At 40.2% G+C, this 17,601-nt stretch overlaps 1 protein-coding gene across 1 annotated transcript in view; it reads right to left on the reverse strand.

Moving 5' to 3' along the window:
• The window catches only part of PRSS12 (serine protease 12), a 55,745-nt gene that overhangs the window by 32,383 nt on the left and 5,761 nt on the right, over positions 1–17,601 (reverse strand). Inside the window, exons 2-4 of the mRNA XM_044428530.1 lie at positions 10,030–10,168; positions 5,324–5,502; positions 1,483–1,633 (exon numbers count right to left, since the gene is read on the reverse strand). Of these exons, the coding sequence (XP_044284465.1) occupies positions 1,483–1,633; positions 5,324–5,502; positions 10,030–10,168 (469 nt within the window). The remainder of the gene's footprint in view (positions 1–1,482; positions 1,634–5,323; positions 5,503–10,029; positions 10,169–17,601) is intronic.

Genomic DNA, 17,601 nt, shown 5'->3' on the forward strand with positions numbered 1-17,601 from the left:
ATCAAGCACACTGATGAAATCTTACCTCAAATCCTCAAAAGGTGCCAGAGAGGGGGAAAGAGGCATACAACTTCCAGCGTTCCCCAAAGAACTTATTTTCTCTTTCAGTTGTGGATGGTAACCAGCAGGTTTAGGAAGCCTGTGCTGTCCTAAACAATGACTTCCACAGTGTCAAGGACCTTTGGGCACCTTCACAGCAGGTAGGAGTGGTGCTACTGCAACTCAGTGCCACCTCTCCTGATAGTGGTCAGTCAGGCAAGAAGCATATCATGGTCAGAGGTACTGAAAAATCTTGAGAGATCCAAAAGAGTCTGGAGAATCACATTTCCCCTACTTATCAGCAAAAAGTCATGAATCAGGGAAGCCAAGGTTGTTTCACTTGGTTCCTTGGTTGTTTCCAAGGAACCTGGAAGAATGCTTGCTCACATATCAGCCTGCCTCTGTAGTATGTTTATATCATGAAGTTCTTCTCTGCCATACAAAGTAAGGCAGGTGTTGACCAGAGATGGCCTTTTCAATGATGGCACCTTTTCTGTAGAACTGTTCTTTCCAGGGAGGTCTGCCTGACAATAACAATTACAATTTTCCCAATGATGCTTCTACTCTATTAGAAGTTAATGTATCATTGAACGCATTTTATTTATTTTGATTTTTGTATTTTCTCTTATTTTCTAAATTGCCTGGAAAGCTTACTGAAATATGGTGGTGTTATTTCTTCTCACATAAGTAAATACATAATACATATATACAAAAGGATGAAAAGACTGGTTTGTAGTTCCCTATACTGGAAAAACCTAAGTAGAATTTTTCTAATAAAGTACTTACTTCTGTATCTTTGAAAAAGGATGGGATTGCTGCATCCCTTAGACAAACACTGATCCTCACCCAGATGGTGCTAGCAAATCTCTGCAGCCTAGATTTAATCAGCCAAGTTGGACAGAGATCAAGTAAAAGAGAAAACCTCTCTAAGAACTCTGTCCAGATCCTCAGCTGACAAAATCTCTGGTAACTCTTTTAGGAAAAAGAGACCAGCAATGGATACACTGATTTTTGCCTGTAGCCAATGTAATGTGCAGAGCACAACTCCTCTGTTTTTTGTATTTTTATCCATCTTTATCTATCTCACAAATAAGTCAAGATGTCCCTTGGTAGTATATAAAGTCTACATGGTGCCACTTCATGGGCTATTTATTGCTCTTTGCAGTTCTGCTGCCTGTGCATATGGTAACTATGACACTCAGTCACATCTTCTGTGGAGAAAGAAGGGAAGAGAGAAGGCAAACACAACCAGAGCTATGCTTTTCACCCAAATGCTGCTCAAGGCGGCCAGTGACCTGCCTCTGTTAAAGTGGTGCAACTGGTTCAGTGGTCAGCACCACCAGCCTCCCTTTAACATGCAAAGCATCCATTTGGATTTGCCTGACCATCGCTGCTCATTCGTGGTCCACAACCAAATAAAAAATATCTGCAGGGGAAACAAACCCAAGGCCAAGCTGCCTGCAGACCACCTCAGCGTCAGCGTCATCCCATTGGTCGTCACAGATCGTGCCCCACTGACCAGCATGGTAAACCTCTACTCTTCCTTCACGAGGACTGCTCCCATCAACCAGCCGGACCGGGATAAAATCAGAGGCTGAAGAGAAAACACATTGTGGGAAAAAATGAAGCTTTCATTTTCCAGTTCCTGGAGATCAATTGCTATCAAAGGAGCTTCAGGTTAGAAATTTCAATAGCAGAAAAGAAACCAAGTACTCCACGTGTCATAAGTTTGATAGATCACCAGCAATAACCAAGAGCACTGTTCTTCCCTTATTGCTGAATAAAATTACAAGCACATCATTTCAAGCTGTGGCCATCTGGATGCCTCTGGGAAGCATTCCCAACATTGGTTATCACTGAACCAGGCCTAGGTTCAGCTTTTCCCGGAGCTGTGTCCAATTACTGATACGGGATTTCCTCCATGAGTATGACTGATGATAAAGAGGCTGTAGAGGAAGCATGGGGAAATCAGCACTGACAATATAGGGAATATGTCATGGAGCCCAAGCATTAAGCAGAGGCTTATATACCTATACATCTGAGGTGCAGACATTCTTTACCCAGGATATCATATTGCTGGAAAAGGGACAGAAAAGAGCAACCCAACTGATTAAGGGGTTAAAGCAGCTTCACTGTGAAAACACATTTGGGTAGTCTTTGCTTCCAAAAAGGTTGACTAAATCATAGAATCATAGAATAGTAGAACTGGAAAGGGCCATGAAGGCCATTGGATCCAACGCCCTGCTGTTGCAGGATACCAATTTATACCATCTCACTCATGAAGGCTAGGGTTTGTAAAACTATGCATGCTATTGAGAATATTGCTATCCATTCTTTCACAATACAAGAACCCCTCATAAAGCAGGTATGTCTTCAAAACAATGCATAATGAACTGTTGGTGATGGACACAAGCTTAAATGGCTTCAAAATATGCAGCTTTAAATGTAATAATGGACCATTATGTAGTAATGTAGTAACAGATTACATTAATTATGATGTAATAAGAATGATGTAGTAATGTATTATTGTTCAACTACAGTACAGTTGGCTGAATACATCACACAATGACCCCTCAAGATCATCTTCAATGCACCTTTTGTGACTCCCTAGCCAGAACTGTCCCCACCTCAGCATTTTAATATCTACTAGCCACCGGGGTAGTGGAAGACAGAGTTATATTGTGGATGAGATGGAGAACTGAAGATTGGAGAAGCATAAGGCCATTGTGATTTCTGCTCTGCTTAATGAAGATTACAGATTAACCAAGGCTCTGCCAGTGGACCTTCTATAATCTTGGACCATGATCGTTCTCAACAGTCCTGTGCATCACATGCTTTAATACATTTGACTAGTCTAGTTTCAGCTTTCACAACAACGTCATGTTCCTCCTGCTTCTGACAGCCAAATTTCACTGCTGAGGCCTCGGCGGGAGACAACGCAGCAGGAAGGAGCAGTTGCGTTCCCTATGCCCACCTGGTCATGCCAGGATTCAGATTCAGCTAAAAGCCCTTCTACTAGCAATGGTAACGGCTGAAAAGAAGTAGCAAGCCTTCCATTGTGTGAAAGACCTGCTGAATATTGCAACTAATAATCCAGTACCCAAATTTGCTTTTCCCCTCCTCCCTCCCATTTTCCTTTCCTTTCGTGTTATGTCTTTTTGACTGTAACTCTGTGAGCACGGACTGTCTTATTTCTTATCATTGCAAGCTGTTTTGGGAGCCTTTTTGAGTACAGGTGGGGTAGAAATATTATAAACATAAAAGTCTGAAATCAGTGATTTGCAGTTTCCTTGCTATCCTAATCTACAACTGTGCACAGCCTCACCCGGAACATTGCAATGGTTGTAGTGACTGGAAGAAGGTGACTGACTTGTGAAAATAATATCTGGCTGCATGTGCATGCAGCCTTTTCCCCACTTGCTTCTCCATGTGACAATAGGCTTGGCTGTAATCAAGGAAATGCCAGGATTGCTCATAGACAGAGAAAAGTGGCTGCATGAACCAACCTGCACACATCTAAGCATACCTCATTCTAGCACTCCTCAAATGACCTTTTAAATCCACCTAGCTTATGAGCTCTCCCAGCGAGAATAAAGAAGACTTTGTGATGCATACTGCACCATTAATCAGGGGAAAGCACACATTTCTCCATGTGTGCTTCTGCACAGAAATATAGTGGAAGCTGCAACACGAAGCAAAGCCTTAAAATCTTTGCATCACTGTGTATTTCCCACGCAGAAATGGAATTAAGCATATGAGCACTTCTTCTACAAGAGTTCTAGCAGGGAAGCCCTCAAAGAAACAGGATGTTTTAAGTATCATCCCTCTTTTGGTGCACCAAAGGGAGTTCACTTGAGGAGGACAAGGTAACAGATAGCAGTTTTTCAGCAGGTGACAAATCCATACCAGCAAGTACTTTAGGCCTAGACAATACACACGCACACACTCCATAGCATGCCTTATTTAGCAGGTATTGTTCTCAAAGGGTGAGGAATACCTTCCTAAGGAGGTGCAGCCAGCTGCTCAAGGAGATATGACCTCATCCTGCAAGCAGTTATGTGAGCCTCATAAGTATTCTGCCTTTTATTGGATAATACTGCAGAGTACCTTGCAAACCCATATTTCTCTCAGCTTTGTAGCTTGCTTCTTATTTGAGCTACTTCCCTCTAGGCCAAAAAAGACAATGAATTGGGCTGGTCGGATTAACCAGTTTTTGTTTTGATTTAGCAATCCCTTGGAGAGATACAACAATAATAATGAGGCTCATTACAGTTCAGAAGTTTTATCACACAACCATCACAGGGAGCAGATTCCAATGCAGAGCACCACTGATGTAACTGATGTTGCAGCATACATGGTCTCTGACACAATGCCAAGGGTGCTTGCTGATCGGATGGGTTTTCCAAAGAAACTTGCCATGCCAGGAAGCATTAATGGCATTGTGTCGGTAGTCATTTACACTAGAGCACTGCAATTTATTTTAGCAGTAATGCTGCACTGGATACTGCCTCATCTTGGCTTAGTGGAGCACCTTTCCCCTAAGACACCATGATAAATGTTTGGCATAGACCCACAGCCAAGCAAATAGGCTGGTGGGCAATCAAACTCACTGATAATCCTTGGCAGGCCAGTGCGCAAGGGGGAGAGACATCTTTTGATCTACAGTGCTAATCCCTGAAAGCAGAACCTTCTGCATGTGAATCTTCAAAAGTTCTATTGCCAAGGAAATCCAGGTGGTTCAGATGGTATTGAGGACTGAAATAAGCACAGCTGCACAAAAAATGCATTTAAAGCAAGCTCGGGAAGGGGGAATTTGAGTAGACCAAGTCAGAATGAAGCCATGGGACCCAAACATTCCTTTGCAGGCATATTGAAAGGTGAGTCATAGGCGGTTTGTGAGTTCCGCATTCCACACTTACACAACCCTTTTCTCCTATAAAGTACTTCCTATATAACTGGAGGAAATCACAATTTAAATCTACAGATCTGCCATCCAGTTAGGGTATGTTTCCACTCCTGGATATTTTTTAATCCCATAAACTTCCACTACCTAATTTGTTTTTATGTCACTGAAATGTATGAATAACTTAAAGCTGTTTACGTTGATGCTAATTTCAATAAGGCAACAAAAAGTAAGTGGAGGTGAATAATGACATTATTATTATGTATACCCTCAGCCCCAAACAATGCTTAACAAGCTTATTTTATATTGAATCATTCAGGAAGACAGCTAAGTTGTCAACATGATGACACATTGAATACTGAATGCATATTTGTGTTTTACCATGGGCAAAGCTACATGCGACAGCAGCTGCCATATTTTGAGGACACATTCCACCCTGCCAGATGTTTTTTTCACACAGCAGTATGTTTTCTTCATCGCCATGGCAATGTACATCACTCCAGTAAACAGGGATAAGGCCCAGTGAAGAAAGTGGGGTTTGCTTTGCTGTGCCTCTCTCTCTGTTGGGAATAACAACAAACAAACGATTAGGAAATTGAGGCATCGAGACATTCCTTGTTTCCATTCCAAACTCAGAATTGCATGCTTCACCACAACTGGAGCTCTTCTGCTCCAGAAGTGGGCCCCTAAAAGGCAGGAAGGCGTGATGTGGCTTTGGGTAGGCAACAGAACCCAGAAGCACGTGTGCGGACTGCGACAAAGGTGTTTTAAGCATCCTTGCTGAGTTCCCAGACAGCTTCCAAAACTTCCCAGTGCATAAAATGAGACAGGGGATAGCACTGCAAGCAGAGACATAAACAACTTTTTTCAGTGACCTTACCAATTAGTGATGTGCATGCCAGTTCCCCAGACTGTTTTCTTTTAATTGCAGAAGAGTTTTAAAAACAGTTCAGGAATTTACCGCAGTAGCTGCTGGTATGAAGGCATGCTGAAATACTCTTGGTGCATGGTAAAACATCTGCACACTGTGCCTGCACACCTGTGCAACATGCCTTAGGAATTCCAGAAGCCTCAGGTAGGCTTCATAAAGAGAAGCACTGTATAGGTTTGTAGGATTCTAATGAACAGTATCTCTGTTCTTAGCTTTCTGCATGCAGATCTTCCACCTTCAGTAATGGTTGCGGACTAAAGTACATGGGAAGAAAAAAAACAGCACTGAGATCCTAGATGCCATGCGTGTCTCCCTTTCTTATATGGAAATCACTTACTGGTTTTAAAAATGATCTATTATTCAGGTTAAAATTAAAGTGAACTTGCTGGTAATCTCTATGGCTCACATGTTGAGCAATGTGGAAGTAAACGTATTTTTAATATGAAAACCAGATAAGGGCATTGCATATAACACACAGCCATAAAACCATAAGTAAAATTGCAACCTCCAGATGGGCACAACTTTGATCTCATCTAATCCACATATTTATATAAATTGGTTTGGCGTGTATAGATTAATATTAGACATTATAAATCAGCTCAGAGTCTGCTCATACTGGCCCTCTTAAAGAATAGAATAATCTCTGGTTAATGTCACAGTACAGTTATTTCAAATGAATCTGCTAATGCTTTGCTTTAAAAAGACTGGGGGCATAAAGCAAAAGTGCATTGAAGTCCTTCCTCATGAGATGGATCAGGGTGCCATAGGCAGTACAGGACAGGACCCCAATGACATTAATAAGTGTGCAGGACCTTAGCCAGCGCAATGCAACGTCCTGCACTGAATCCACCATGGTAACGTTATGCATTATTTTACCAGACCGGATTAACGGATTTCAATGCACCAATTATATATTGGAGGGCAAGAGAGAGCATACAGGAGGGGTGTAAGTATCTTAGCACACAACTGCATGATTTACATGTTGTCAGATAACTCGGTGAAGAAAAAACACTGCCAGTATTATGATTATAGCCTTGTTACTGAGATTTAAAGTTGTTTAATAGTATTAATTTCCTAGACAGAAAGTATTGTCATATAAAAAATTTGTCTGGTACCTGAAAGTTGATAGTCAAATACTCAAACCACACACATACTTCACTGCACATACATGGGCTGGGAAACTGTAGCAAATTGCAGCTTTCTTACCTACACACACACACACACACACACACACACACACACACGACAGACATATGCAACTGATAAGCATGATTCACTGCATGTAATTTGCATGATATATCCATCACGGAAGTGCTATATCTCTAGAATAGTTGTAACTTTTTAAGCAGCTTCAACTTTCCTGCTCTATGATTGACTTTCTTCCTTTTTAACCAGGGAAATTTGTTTAACGATGCATCTTCCAGACCTCAGCCATGTTCAGTGAAAAGTTTGCAAAAGGAGTAAGAAAGCACTGGCTATGGGTGAGATGTTTCTCAATGGATGCTAGTGAGGCCTCAGAATGCTCTGGAGTTTCTCCTTCAGGCCTGTATTTATCCATAAAGATGTGTGGATGCAACATCTTTCTCCTGCCCTGCTTATCCTAGTCTGAGATACGGTGAACACACAAATGTGATGCATTTGCTCTGGACTGGAGGCTAGTATTTTTTATGTTCTATATGACTTAAATAAGCAAACCTGTATGTGACAAAAAGCAGCCATATTCAAAGATAGGCAAGATTTTTTGAAGGGCCCAGAGGAAGACAATCCCACCCATAATCCACATGGAAGTCCTCTCAGATAGTTACAGGACAGCTTTCTTGCTAGCACACTTACAAGCATGTGGCTACTGCAGACCAGCACCTACAGTGCAACTTTCTGGGCACAGCTTCATGGAACAGGCAGCTTCCCACATGTTTCAAGAAGATTTTAAGCCATGTGAAGAAGCACAGCAATGGGAAGGATCTTCAGGGATTTGTGCATCTGGGCTGCGCTGGGCTGGTCCAGGCCTAGGCAGGCATTGCCCATCCCAGTTTAACAACAATCCTGAAACGTCTTAACATGCTTCTTTTGTAGCCCAAGCTCCTGTAGTTTGTGTGTGTGTGGGGGGGAGGGGGCAGAGGTGTTAATCCTACCACAAAGATTTCATCACCTCTTTTGGCCTCAGATTCTCTTCATATTCTAAAAGTACTTTACCCATCCACTGCAAGAGTGATTTTCTCCTTAAGACAAAAATCGGTACATACCATTTATCTGAGGGAGAACCAGTTCTGCTATGCAAGACGCAACAGGCAATCACCCAAAGAGCATAAATGCAAAGTTATGCAGCAATTTTTGTGCAATCCTGCCTTAAGTTATCTGCTAGTCCGTGCCATTGATTAAATGACATTGGGAATTGTATGCAACAGGGGGCTACTTCCTACATGGGAGGCTTGCCCTATTGATGAAGGAAATTGCAGACATTCTGAATCAAAATTGTCATGCCCATCAAAGGTGCAGATGTTTACCTGTGCACATAATTGCAGCATAAGCCGAGATCCCAAAACCCAGGCCAGCAATTCAATATTACTGCTGGAAGCTTCATCTTGCACCTTTTAGACACTGTTTGATACTGAGTAGTAAAAAAGAACTGCAGCACACAGTGTAGGGCAGGGGTGGGCAATTAATTTTCCTATGGGGCCACATGAGAAACTTTGACAGTTGTTAAGGGCCGGACCAATACACTTACAGCTCTGCTCAATATATATCTCTATAAAAACAGTAAATGAAACATTACAATGATACAATGAAAATGAGGAGCACAGAACAACACTAATGAATATTCACAAAAACATTAACATTACATGAAAAGCAATAAATTCAATTCAATTTAGCAGATCCTTCAAAATAAAAGCAGTGCCGTTGTATTGCTTGCATCTATATTATGACGATATATATTTGCATTGACTTTTAATTTGCCAGTGACCTGATGCGGGCCAGTCAGGGTCAGCCATCGGGCCGGATGTGGCCCGCGGGCCGTACAATGCCCAGGTCTGGTGTAGAGAAAAATCTAAGATGCACAGCCGAAGACAAGGGTACAGAAGAGGAGCAAGGAGCTATATATACAAGGCACTGAAGAAGATTTAGCATATTTGAGCCTTCAGCAGCTGAACTACACAGATTTCCAATCTCTCTCTCAAGCCATTAAGGCTGAAGATTTACAGGGTTTTAAAAAGGAGAATAGGGGGAAAGACTGTTCTCCCAGGCAGAATGCTCCATCAGTATGGTCCTAGATTCCACTACTGCACATCATTTGTGAAAAGGGTTTTTTTCCCCCTGTATGCCACATATACCAAATCTTCAGAAATATTTGTCAGTCATTTCTTCTTTCTATCCCTCCACAAAAAAGTAAAGGAAAAAATATAAGAAAGATAAAGACCACAATTTTATACAAACTTACCAGGGAACAAACCCCATTGCACTTTATAAGAATTATTTTGAGTAGCTTTGCCAATTTGACTGCCCTGTCAATTACTAGCTTAAATCCATAAAATGTTGTTACTGTTCTACTGAGATGCTCAAAATTAAAATTTTATATTTTAATGGTTACAGAAAACTAATTTCAAATTTAAATGTTTTTCCCATACAACCATAGCACCCAGAAAAGCTGCTTTTTAGTTTTGAAGTTAAAAAGTTAAAAGTTTATCAGTCTCATTGCTTAATTCTTTAATGTAGCTACCCAGTGGTCCAAAGAAAGTGTCCCAGGAGCCATAGGATTGCCTAGAAGAAGCTTTCTGAGGAACAGATGGTGATAAATGGTGGTGTCAGAGACATGCTGCTGTGTGGAAACACATGTTTCCAAGCCCTCCCAGTCAACCACATCCCCAGCCCAGGAAGACATACCCCATGGGAAGACAAAAAAGCAAAACAGGTCTCTACTATTCTCCATGCTCCATTCTGGGATCAGAAGGCTCCATTTATATGGCTAATCGCCTTTAGGATTGCTCCATAAAGTTTTTTTAAAGTCATTGGTTTTATGTCAAGGTAATTAATATTCTATTTAGATATTAAGAAAGCTGTAATATCTCTGTTATGAGCAATTCAAAACTAAAAATCATTTCACTTCCACAGGATGACAAGATGCAATTTAGAATCAATGTGAATTGGAAGTTAAACTTACCCAAGTTCAAGTTGTTGGCATATCACCGATGCATCAGTATCATCCCAATGACTGCTGCAGATTATTCCCCAGATTCCATTCAGGTAAATTTCAACAGTGCCTTCAAACTCATTTTGGCCACCCCTAAGTCTCACCGAGCCTGTTTATTAAAAATATGGATGTTAAAATATATGTATGTATCACATTTTCTATAGTTACAGTTTATACAGAAACCAAATTAAAAAGAAAGTTTTGTGTTCTAGCGCTTTTCATTATTATGAAGAAAGCCTTCCTGGATTTTTTTTAAGTTTGAGGATATGAAAAGTCCACTGCAGATATATGAAATTGTGATTTGGTTTGCATTTAATGAGAACCAAGAGATTCCAGTTGAGTATGGGTTCTTGAATTGTGGGTTGTCACTACATACAAACTTTGCACTACGGTCTAACTATGGAATGCTAACAACAAACAACCCAGAGTTCAAAACTCAATAACAAACCATGGGTTCTCCTCCTGGGTCATCTTAGATAACAACCCATAGTTAAACCATAATAGTGGGTTTGTACATAACAACACTCTACAATTCAGTAATATGTCACAATTTAACAACAACCTATACTCCATCCCTGCTCTAGGTTACGATTAGATCTGAACATTATATTAAAAGGAAGGAGGAAATACAGACTTCATATTACTTGCACATAAAACCATGCCAGCCATATTCTTGTTCCAGAAAGTTTTAAGGGATTTCTCCATCAGCATTCTTTGGCATAATAATGCCTCTTTATTTGTGTGAAGGGCATTCTCTATCAGAACTGGTCAGAACTGGCTAATAAACTTTGACCCAGATTCATACAATTGCTTTGTTAAACCCTATTTCTAGAAATAGTCTTTTGATTAAAAAAACCCACATGGAACATATTACTATTGTGGACGTGTTCAGTAAATGTCTATGCCATCTCAGAGCAATGCAGTCTTTGCTGAGAAGTTTGCTGGGTGGGGGGTGAGGGTGGACAGGCAGGAAGAGAGGTTACTTCCAAGGGTGCTTTGTAACATGGTATAAATATGACAAGTAGAAAAAATGTGTTTGCCATTTACCCTGAAAGTTGAAAGCCTCCAGTGAAGTCACTCACTTAGAAAAACAGCACAGTAAAATCACTCCAAAGCAACAACATCAAGAAGTGCCTGCTGCAATTAAACGGCTTTGCAATATTTCCCAAAAATAGATCAAGAGGGGCCTTGGTGGGTTTCCCTAGAGAGGAAACTCCATCCCACAGCAGCCACTATTGAAAAGTTCATGATACATGATGTCGTTAGTCCATTATCCCCACCGGCCAAATGGCATCTGGAACAGGACTTACCCCTGTGAAGTAGGGATGAGCAACCTGGGGTTATCCAGAAGTTGGAGCCTGCAACTCTTGGCTGCTGTAGCCAGAATAACTAATGCTGCGGGTGGATGAGAGTTGTAGGTCAAAACATCTGGAGAACCGTAAGTTACCTGACCTTGTCTTAAAGTACAAGGATGCCCATATATTTAATCTCTAGTAATAGTTTAGTATCAGATATTTCATTTCCTACTGCATTGTAATAATGGAATATGCTTTGACACTTGTAATGAATAAAAAATACCGTTATGCATTTGTACAGGCACAGAAATGCCAGCTTTACAGAATTTACATTCCTTTTAAAAAATACACGTATTAAGAAAAAGGACACTGCATAATACAGGCAGGCACAAATAGTATATTTTACCTTCCATCTAATTCCTTTGGGTTTAAAGGAATTAGAAAACAATCACACAGATTTTTCAGTGACCCATATAAGAGTATGCATGGCACAGATGCCAGGAGTTTATTTCAGGCCAAAGAATGCATTTATTCATACTTGACCACAACCAGACACTACTTCGCAAAGCTCATGTGAATTTATGGTCTGTATCTCATCATGTCTAGAAATTAAATAAGCAGGCAGCCCTCATTCTGAAATACCACAAGCCTTAAGTTCTAGAAAAAATGAATGAAAATATAGAAAACTGAAAAGATAGCTGATAATTAGCATTATGCTAATCCGACAGTATAGAAATGCTTTAAATAAAATAAATAAATATTAAGAGGCTGATGAGTATACTCCAGTTTTATAGACAAAAGTATTATATAAGGCAATAGTAGATATGTACGCAGCTTTTATAACAGCTACTGAAAATAGTGACATATGCTGGGGACACAGGATTTTGCTGGCCATATCCTGAAGGGAAATGCCTTCCATATAAGTTTTTGTCATACTGCGTCTTCAGTTTTCCTCTTTTACATTTCATTGCACATAAGAGATCATTGTTCACTGTACAGTTCTGAATAACTGGACCTATTTTATAAGAGCTAAACACTATGATATCACACATTTTTCTAGATCCATTAACTCACATTAAAAACATCTAAGGCAAATCATTGACAAGCAACTAAAATAAAGAAATAATCTCTACAGCAGTGTAAGATTAGAGGGAAGTCCGTGTATGCACAGCACCAAGTCAAAACACAATAATGGCAAGACAAGTAGCAAATGTAGCAAAAGCAGCACTCCTACCTTCAGAGTACCTGGAAATGGGGCTGCTTTCAAAAGAGATTTATTGGCAATGTCCCTACACTAGCAGTCCCTAGAAGGCCTCCTTCAACATACTGCTAATGTGGGAACACCATGATGAAGTCAAGGAACTCAGTCTATACTACCTTCCGTACACTGACTGGTTCGCATGACATGTCAACCCACTGTGACAAACTACCCATGGGAAGTTGAGGTGTCATCCAAACCCAGGCCATATCCTGAACACTGACATTTTTCAGCACATGCCTTGTTCCAAGGGTTGCTCGAAGCATGACGAGTTGCTGTGTTACCCAAACCCAGGGCAGCAATTTTACAATGTGTTGCTGGTATCAGCTAGTGAGCCACTCAGCAAGAACAGGAAAATTCCCTGCTGCTCTTTAGCTTTGCTACTGCTAATGACAGCCCCTCCACCGATGTCCAAGCGACACTTCGGAGTGACTGTTAGTGGTTTGGTACCCAGTTTCTTGGCCCCTCAAAATTGTACAAATATGCAAGTGATTTACTATTTGGACAGTAGTAGTTTTTCACAACTGCTGTCTGTCTTGCATAATCTTACTGGTCAATATTGCCTGTTTCATCTGTCCAACACAGTAGCAAAGTGGAGTACATAACAGACTGACAAGGCAAGTCTGCACGTAGTCTACTTTACACTGTTTTTAGGGACCAAGTGTCTGGCTGTCAACTGAAATGCACTGGTAAAGGGAGGAAAGCAGCATATGTCTCTTCACCGCTCCCCTGTTGAAAGAAAACAGAGCTGTTGGCAGCCCCCTTGGTTCAATATCCATGAGGGGTGCCTGCTGCGTCCACCAGGACATTGCCTAAGAAAGGTGTGCTGTTTTGGATGCACACAAGTGCTCAAGCCACAGTGGCCAGTTTGACCTTCAGCTAGAGTCACTCTTGACCTTCTTTGGTTTAGGACCATTAACCATTGTTTTTCTACTGGCTATCACTCTAACCAGGAGGTAGGCCACTGCATATTTGAATAAAAGGAAAGAAAATGCCACAGCAAATAGATAGGCTCTTTGAAGGAGAGATAGGAATCATATTAGAGCTGTAACACTAAAAATGCCAGACTTTAGACCAGCCTGAAGCCTTGTTTTACTCAATCACGAATCAGAGATTATTTCAGGTTATGCTCACACTGAGAATGCTAGACTCTATACAAACAGGCCATTTCAGAGCATTTAAGCTACATACTCTTGCTGACTATGTAGCAATATATAAACCACAGTATCTCTTCATGGAATCCTACATTTTGCCCACCAGAGATAACATTATGTTTACATGATGCTCCAGCCTGAAAGTGAATGAGTAATACAGAATTCTTGTCAGGACATGATGAGCCCATTGCAGCTCATTTCTGACTCTGATTCATCCTTTTGAACTGCAAAATACATCTGGGTGCAAAATGAGTGCAAGGACAAAGTCTGAGTGACTATAATGTGAACACACACAAAAAGCACAGCAAAATATCATTGCCTTTTGTATTGTGGGAATGACATATTCATTCTGGCTACAATGTACAGAAATCTAGCCACATTTAAACTCTATTGGTAGAGGGGATTTCAAAGGAAACAATGCAAGTGCTCAGTGCAGGACTTAATTACTAAAGCCTAAACATTTTTCCTGGGATTGATTGCTCTCTTGTTCTCTCTCTCTCTCATTATATAATTGTACACTTTACAAAGAATGACTCTTACAAAGAATAGGTTTGACAGATCCCACTTTTTGGGACTTGCAATCTAAAAATGGACACACAGTAGGAAAAAGCTAGCAGGAACAAAACGAAGGTAGGGGTAAAAGGGGAGCAAGAATGTGCAATGTATACAGCTCCACTGATACAGTCAGCCTCATTTCATAAAGCAGCCTTCCTCAGCCTGGTGCCTCCAGCTGTATGAGCATGAATATGCTAGACTGTAGTTCGATGCAAACCCATCTGGATGGCATCAGGCTGCAAAAAGCTGCAGTAAAGTCCTAGGATGATAAATTATTCCAAAACCCTCATAGAATGAAAGAGATTACTACGGAACTGATTTTAAGTAACCAGAATTGACAGATGGCCAATATTCTTATTAGAGCCAAACTAACCTTGCTCAAAAGTATGCAACCCCAGAATATTCTTCTTCATGGACGGCATGGCTATCTTTGTTTGTCTGTTTGTTTGTTTTAAATATCTGTGCTCTGGATTCCAGTAGTCAAATAAGTTTCAGTGAGGCTTACACGTGCTTTTTCTGGATTGCACCCAAGCTTTTAAACTGGAAGTCACCAGGAATCAGTTCATGCTGTTTATATTCAGCCTAGCAATTTGAGCTCCTTTGGATCAGTCCCCAGCAGAAGCATTTGATACCTCCAGCTATCCTTTCAAAAAGATTATGTTACACTTTCCAGTGCAAACTAGAAGGGGGAATTCAGACTAGTATGGATGAGATTTATTCTGTTAACAGATGCCACACGCTCTCAATGAGGCAAGATCAAGCACAGAAGATAAATGAGAGGGCACAAGAAGTAATTCTCAATCAATTCTGTATGCTGCCCTTTTCTAGTGCTGCTGAATCGATTATGCTTTACTTATAATACCATATCTAACTATCAATTTCCTCCCCACCTCCAGATGGAAGTTTCAGAATGACTGTATATTTAGCATTCCTGAAACCAGTGAATATATAAGCTGTGCACACTCACAGTGTTACAGATCATGGCCTCACTGAGCAACCATTTGGGATGCTTTGGAAACAGTGTGCTTAGCTAATTCATGAGACATCAAACTACCTGGAAATCATACTATAGGACCATGATATAAATGGTTTCCAAAGGAATTTCCTAGCATCAGAGAAATCATTACAATTCCACATACTACTCCAACTTATTTTGTCTTACAATATCTGAACAGGTACAGGAATTGAAGGTCAGTTCCACCCTACTGAATTTTTAGAAGTTTGGTAAATACTTTTGACAGGTTTTTGAGGATTAATTTTAGAATTAGTTTCAGATACCTCTTCTTCATTTTATTTGTATACTCTGCCTACTGTTTCATTGTCATATGTTCTGTTTTAATGAATCTACACTTTTCATTTTATTATTACTTCAGGGTGTTGATATAAGTCACTCTGAGCACTATTTGAAAATAAATAATTTTAACACTTAAAATTTAAAAAATATATATTTACAAATAAATAAAATTATTCCACTGGAAAGATAGCTATTATTTACCCAACACTTTCTACTCTGAGTATATTCAAACATTATTTTGTAACTGACCTTAAAATCACAGAGCATTTATGTTCTTAGGTAATCTCAAGAGAAAGATCTTACACTTATAATGGGAAAATAGTCATTCCAGGCATTAGGCTTTATTCTCTTCTACCCTGGCCATTATCTCTATGGTATTCTAAGGAACAAAGTGTTTTCCCTTAATATTACATGTGTGATTCAACTTATTTGTTCAATATCATGGCTAAATGGTGCGAACACTTTGCTTAGAAATTTGTTGTGCATGACAAATTTTTACTAGCTTTTGTCCATTGTTAGTAACTAATATATAGTAAAGATATGATTACATAATATTGCAAGAGAAACTCACATTCTAACTTCCTAAAGGAGCTTGGGAAATAGTGTGCTAGGCTTCAAACTTGATAGTTGAAACACGGATCTGTCCACATGTTTATATCCACATACACATGAAGTACTTCATTCTTTAGGTCTGTCGGGGAAAGGAGTGTTTACACTTCGAATGCCCAGGCCTAACAAAGATGACTATCATGCCGTGGAACATAGCCAGACTGACAAAACGCACAGCTGGTCTACTTCTGATGGGCTCTAAACACTGTAAAGCACTGATTGCCATAGAGGCCCAGGAATGAGGCTCCATGTGGCAAGAAGCCTCCGGATGACTGTTGCAGGTAGCAGTTCTAGCAGCTGGTGCAGTCCTCAGTAGATTCCACACCTCTCTAGCAACATCTTGGATTAGGAGCAAGAAACAAGCAAGGCACAGCAAACAGCAGTTTCTGTACTCCTCTCAGCTGCTCAAAGTCCAAAAAGGAGGCCGTGGTTGCTATAGGAAGGATGAATGAGCTAGCTATTAGAACTACAAGCTGCTACACTCATTCAGAAACTTTTTACTGAGCAGAAGCTCATTTGCAAGCTTCTCTGTGGGATGGGGCTTATTCTAGCCAACCTTGACTAAAGCAGGTGGGGCCAGTCTGCAGCACAGGTGCCACAAGTGTCCCAGGTGGCAGATGTTCCTAGACTAGTTTAGAAAAGCTTTGCTGGCCAGCACTCCTGTCTACCTCTGTGTGCAGCACTTGCTATCTATCTTGGGATACTGAAATAAACCACAGCTAGGTACAGATATATATTACATGGCATACATACTGCCTGACAGAAGTGCCATGTTATCATACTTTGGATCTGATTTATGGCACATTTGCCTAGGACAGCGATCACCGCTCTAAAGCTGACTGCAGGATTACAAGTTAGACCTTTGTACTGATGGCTGCAAGCTAAAATTGTTTGACTGAAGCGTTACTTTTAAAAATAATGCATATATGCTGCTTTAATAAATTCTGTGATGTTTCAGCTCTTCTCTTTAGCATGCTTTCAGATATTATGAATGACTATAGTAGATCACAATAAAGGCAAAGGGAACTACAAATTTCCTTTAATTCATCAGTTACATGTTCTACATAGTATTAATAAAATGGGAACTCCTTCATTGGCAATGATGCCATCTGTAAATCTCTTACAGTATATGTCAGGTATTTTTTTATTAAGAAATGATGTATATATTTCATCCTATATCCTGCTTACCAAACAACCTGGGAGATATATTCAAAATGAAATCCAACTGAATTTGACATTCAATGGAAATAAGGCATTATCCCTCCAACTTTCTATATTTTACTACAAAACTCTATTTTCTTAATAAAGGAATACATTTATACAAAGGCTTATATATATTTGAAATATTAATATACAAATGTTGATGCAAAAAGTCAG

Source organism: Varanus komodoensis, unplaced genomic scaffold (genome assembly GCF_004798865.1).
Source record: "Varanus komodoensis strain SLA01 unplaced genomic scaffold, ASM479886v1 scaffold2, whole genome shotgun sequence".
Taxonomy (NCBI): Eukaryota; Metazoa; Chordata; class Lepidosauria; order Squamata; family Varanidae; genus Varanus; species Varanus komodoensis.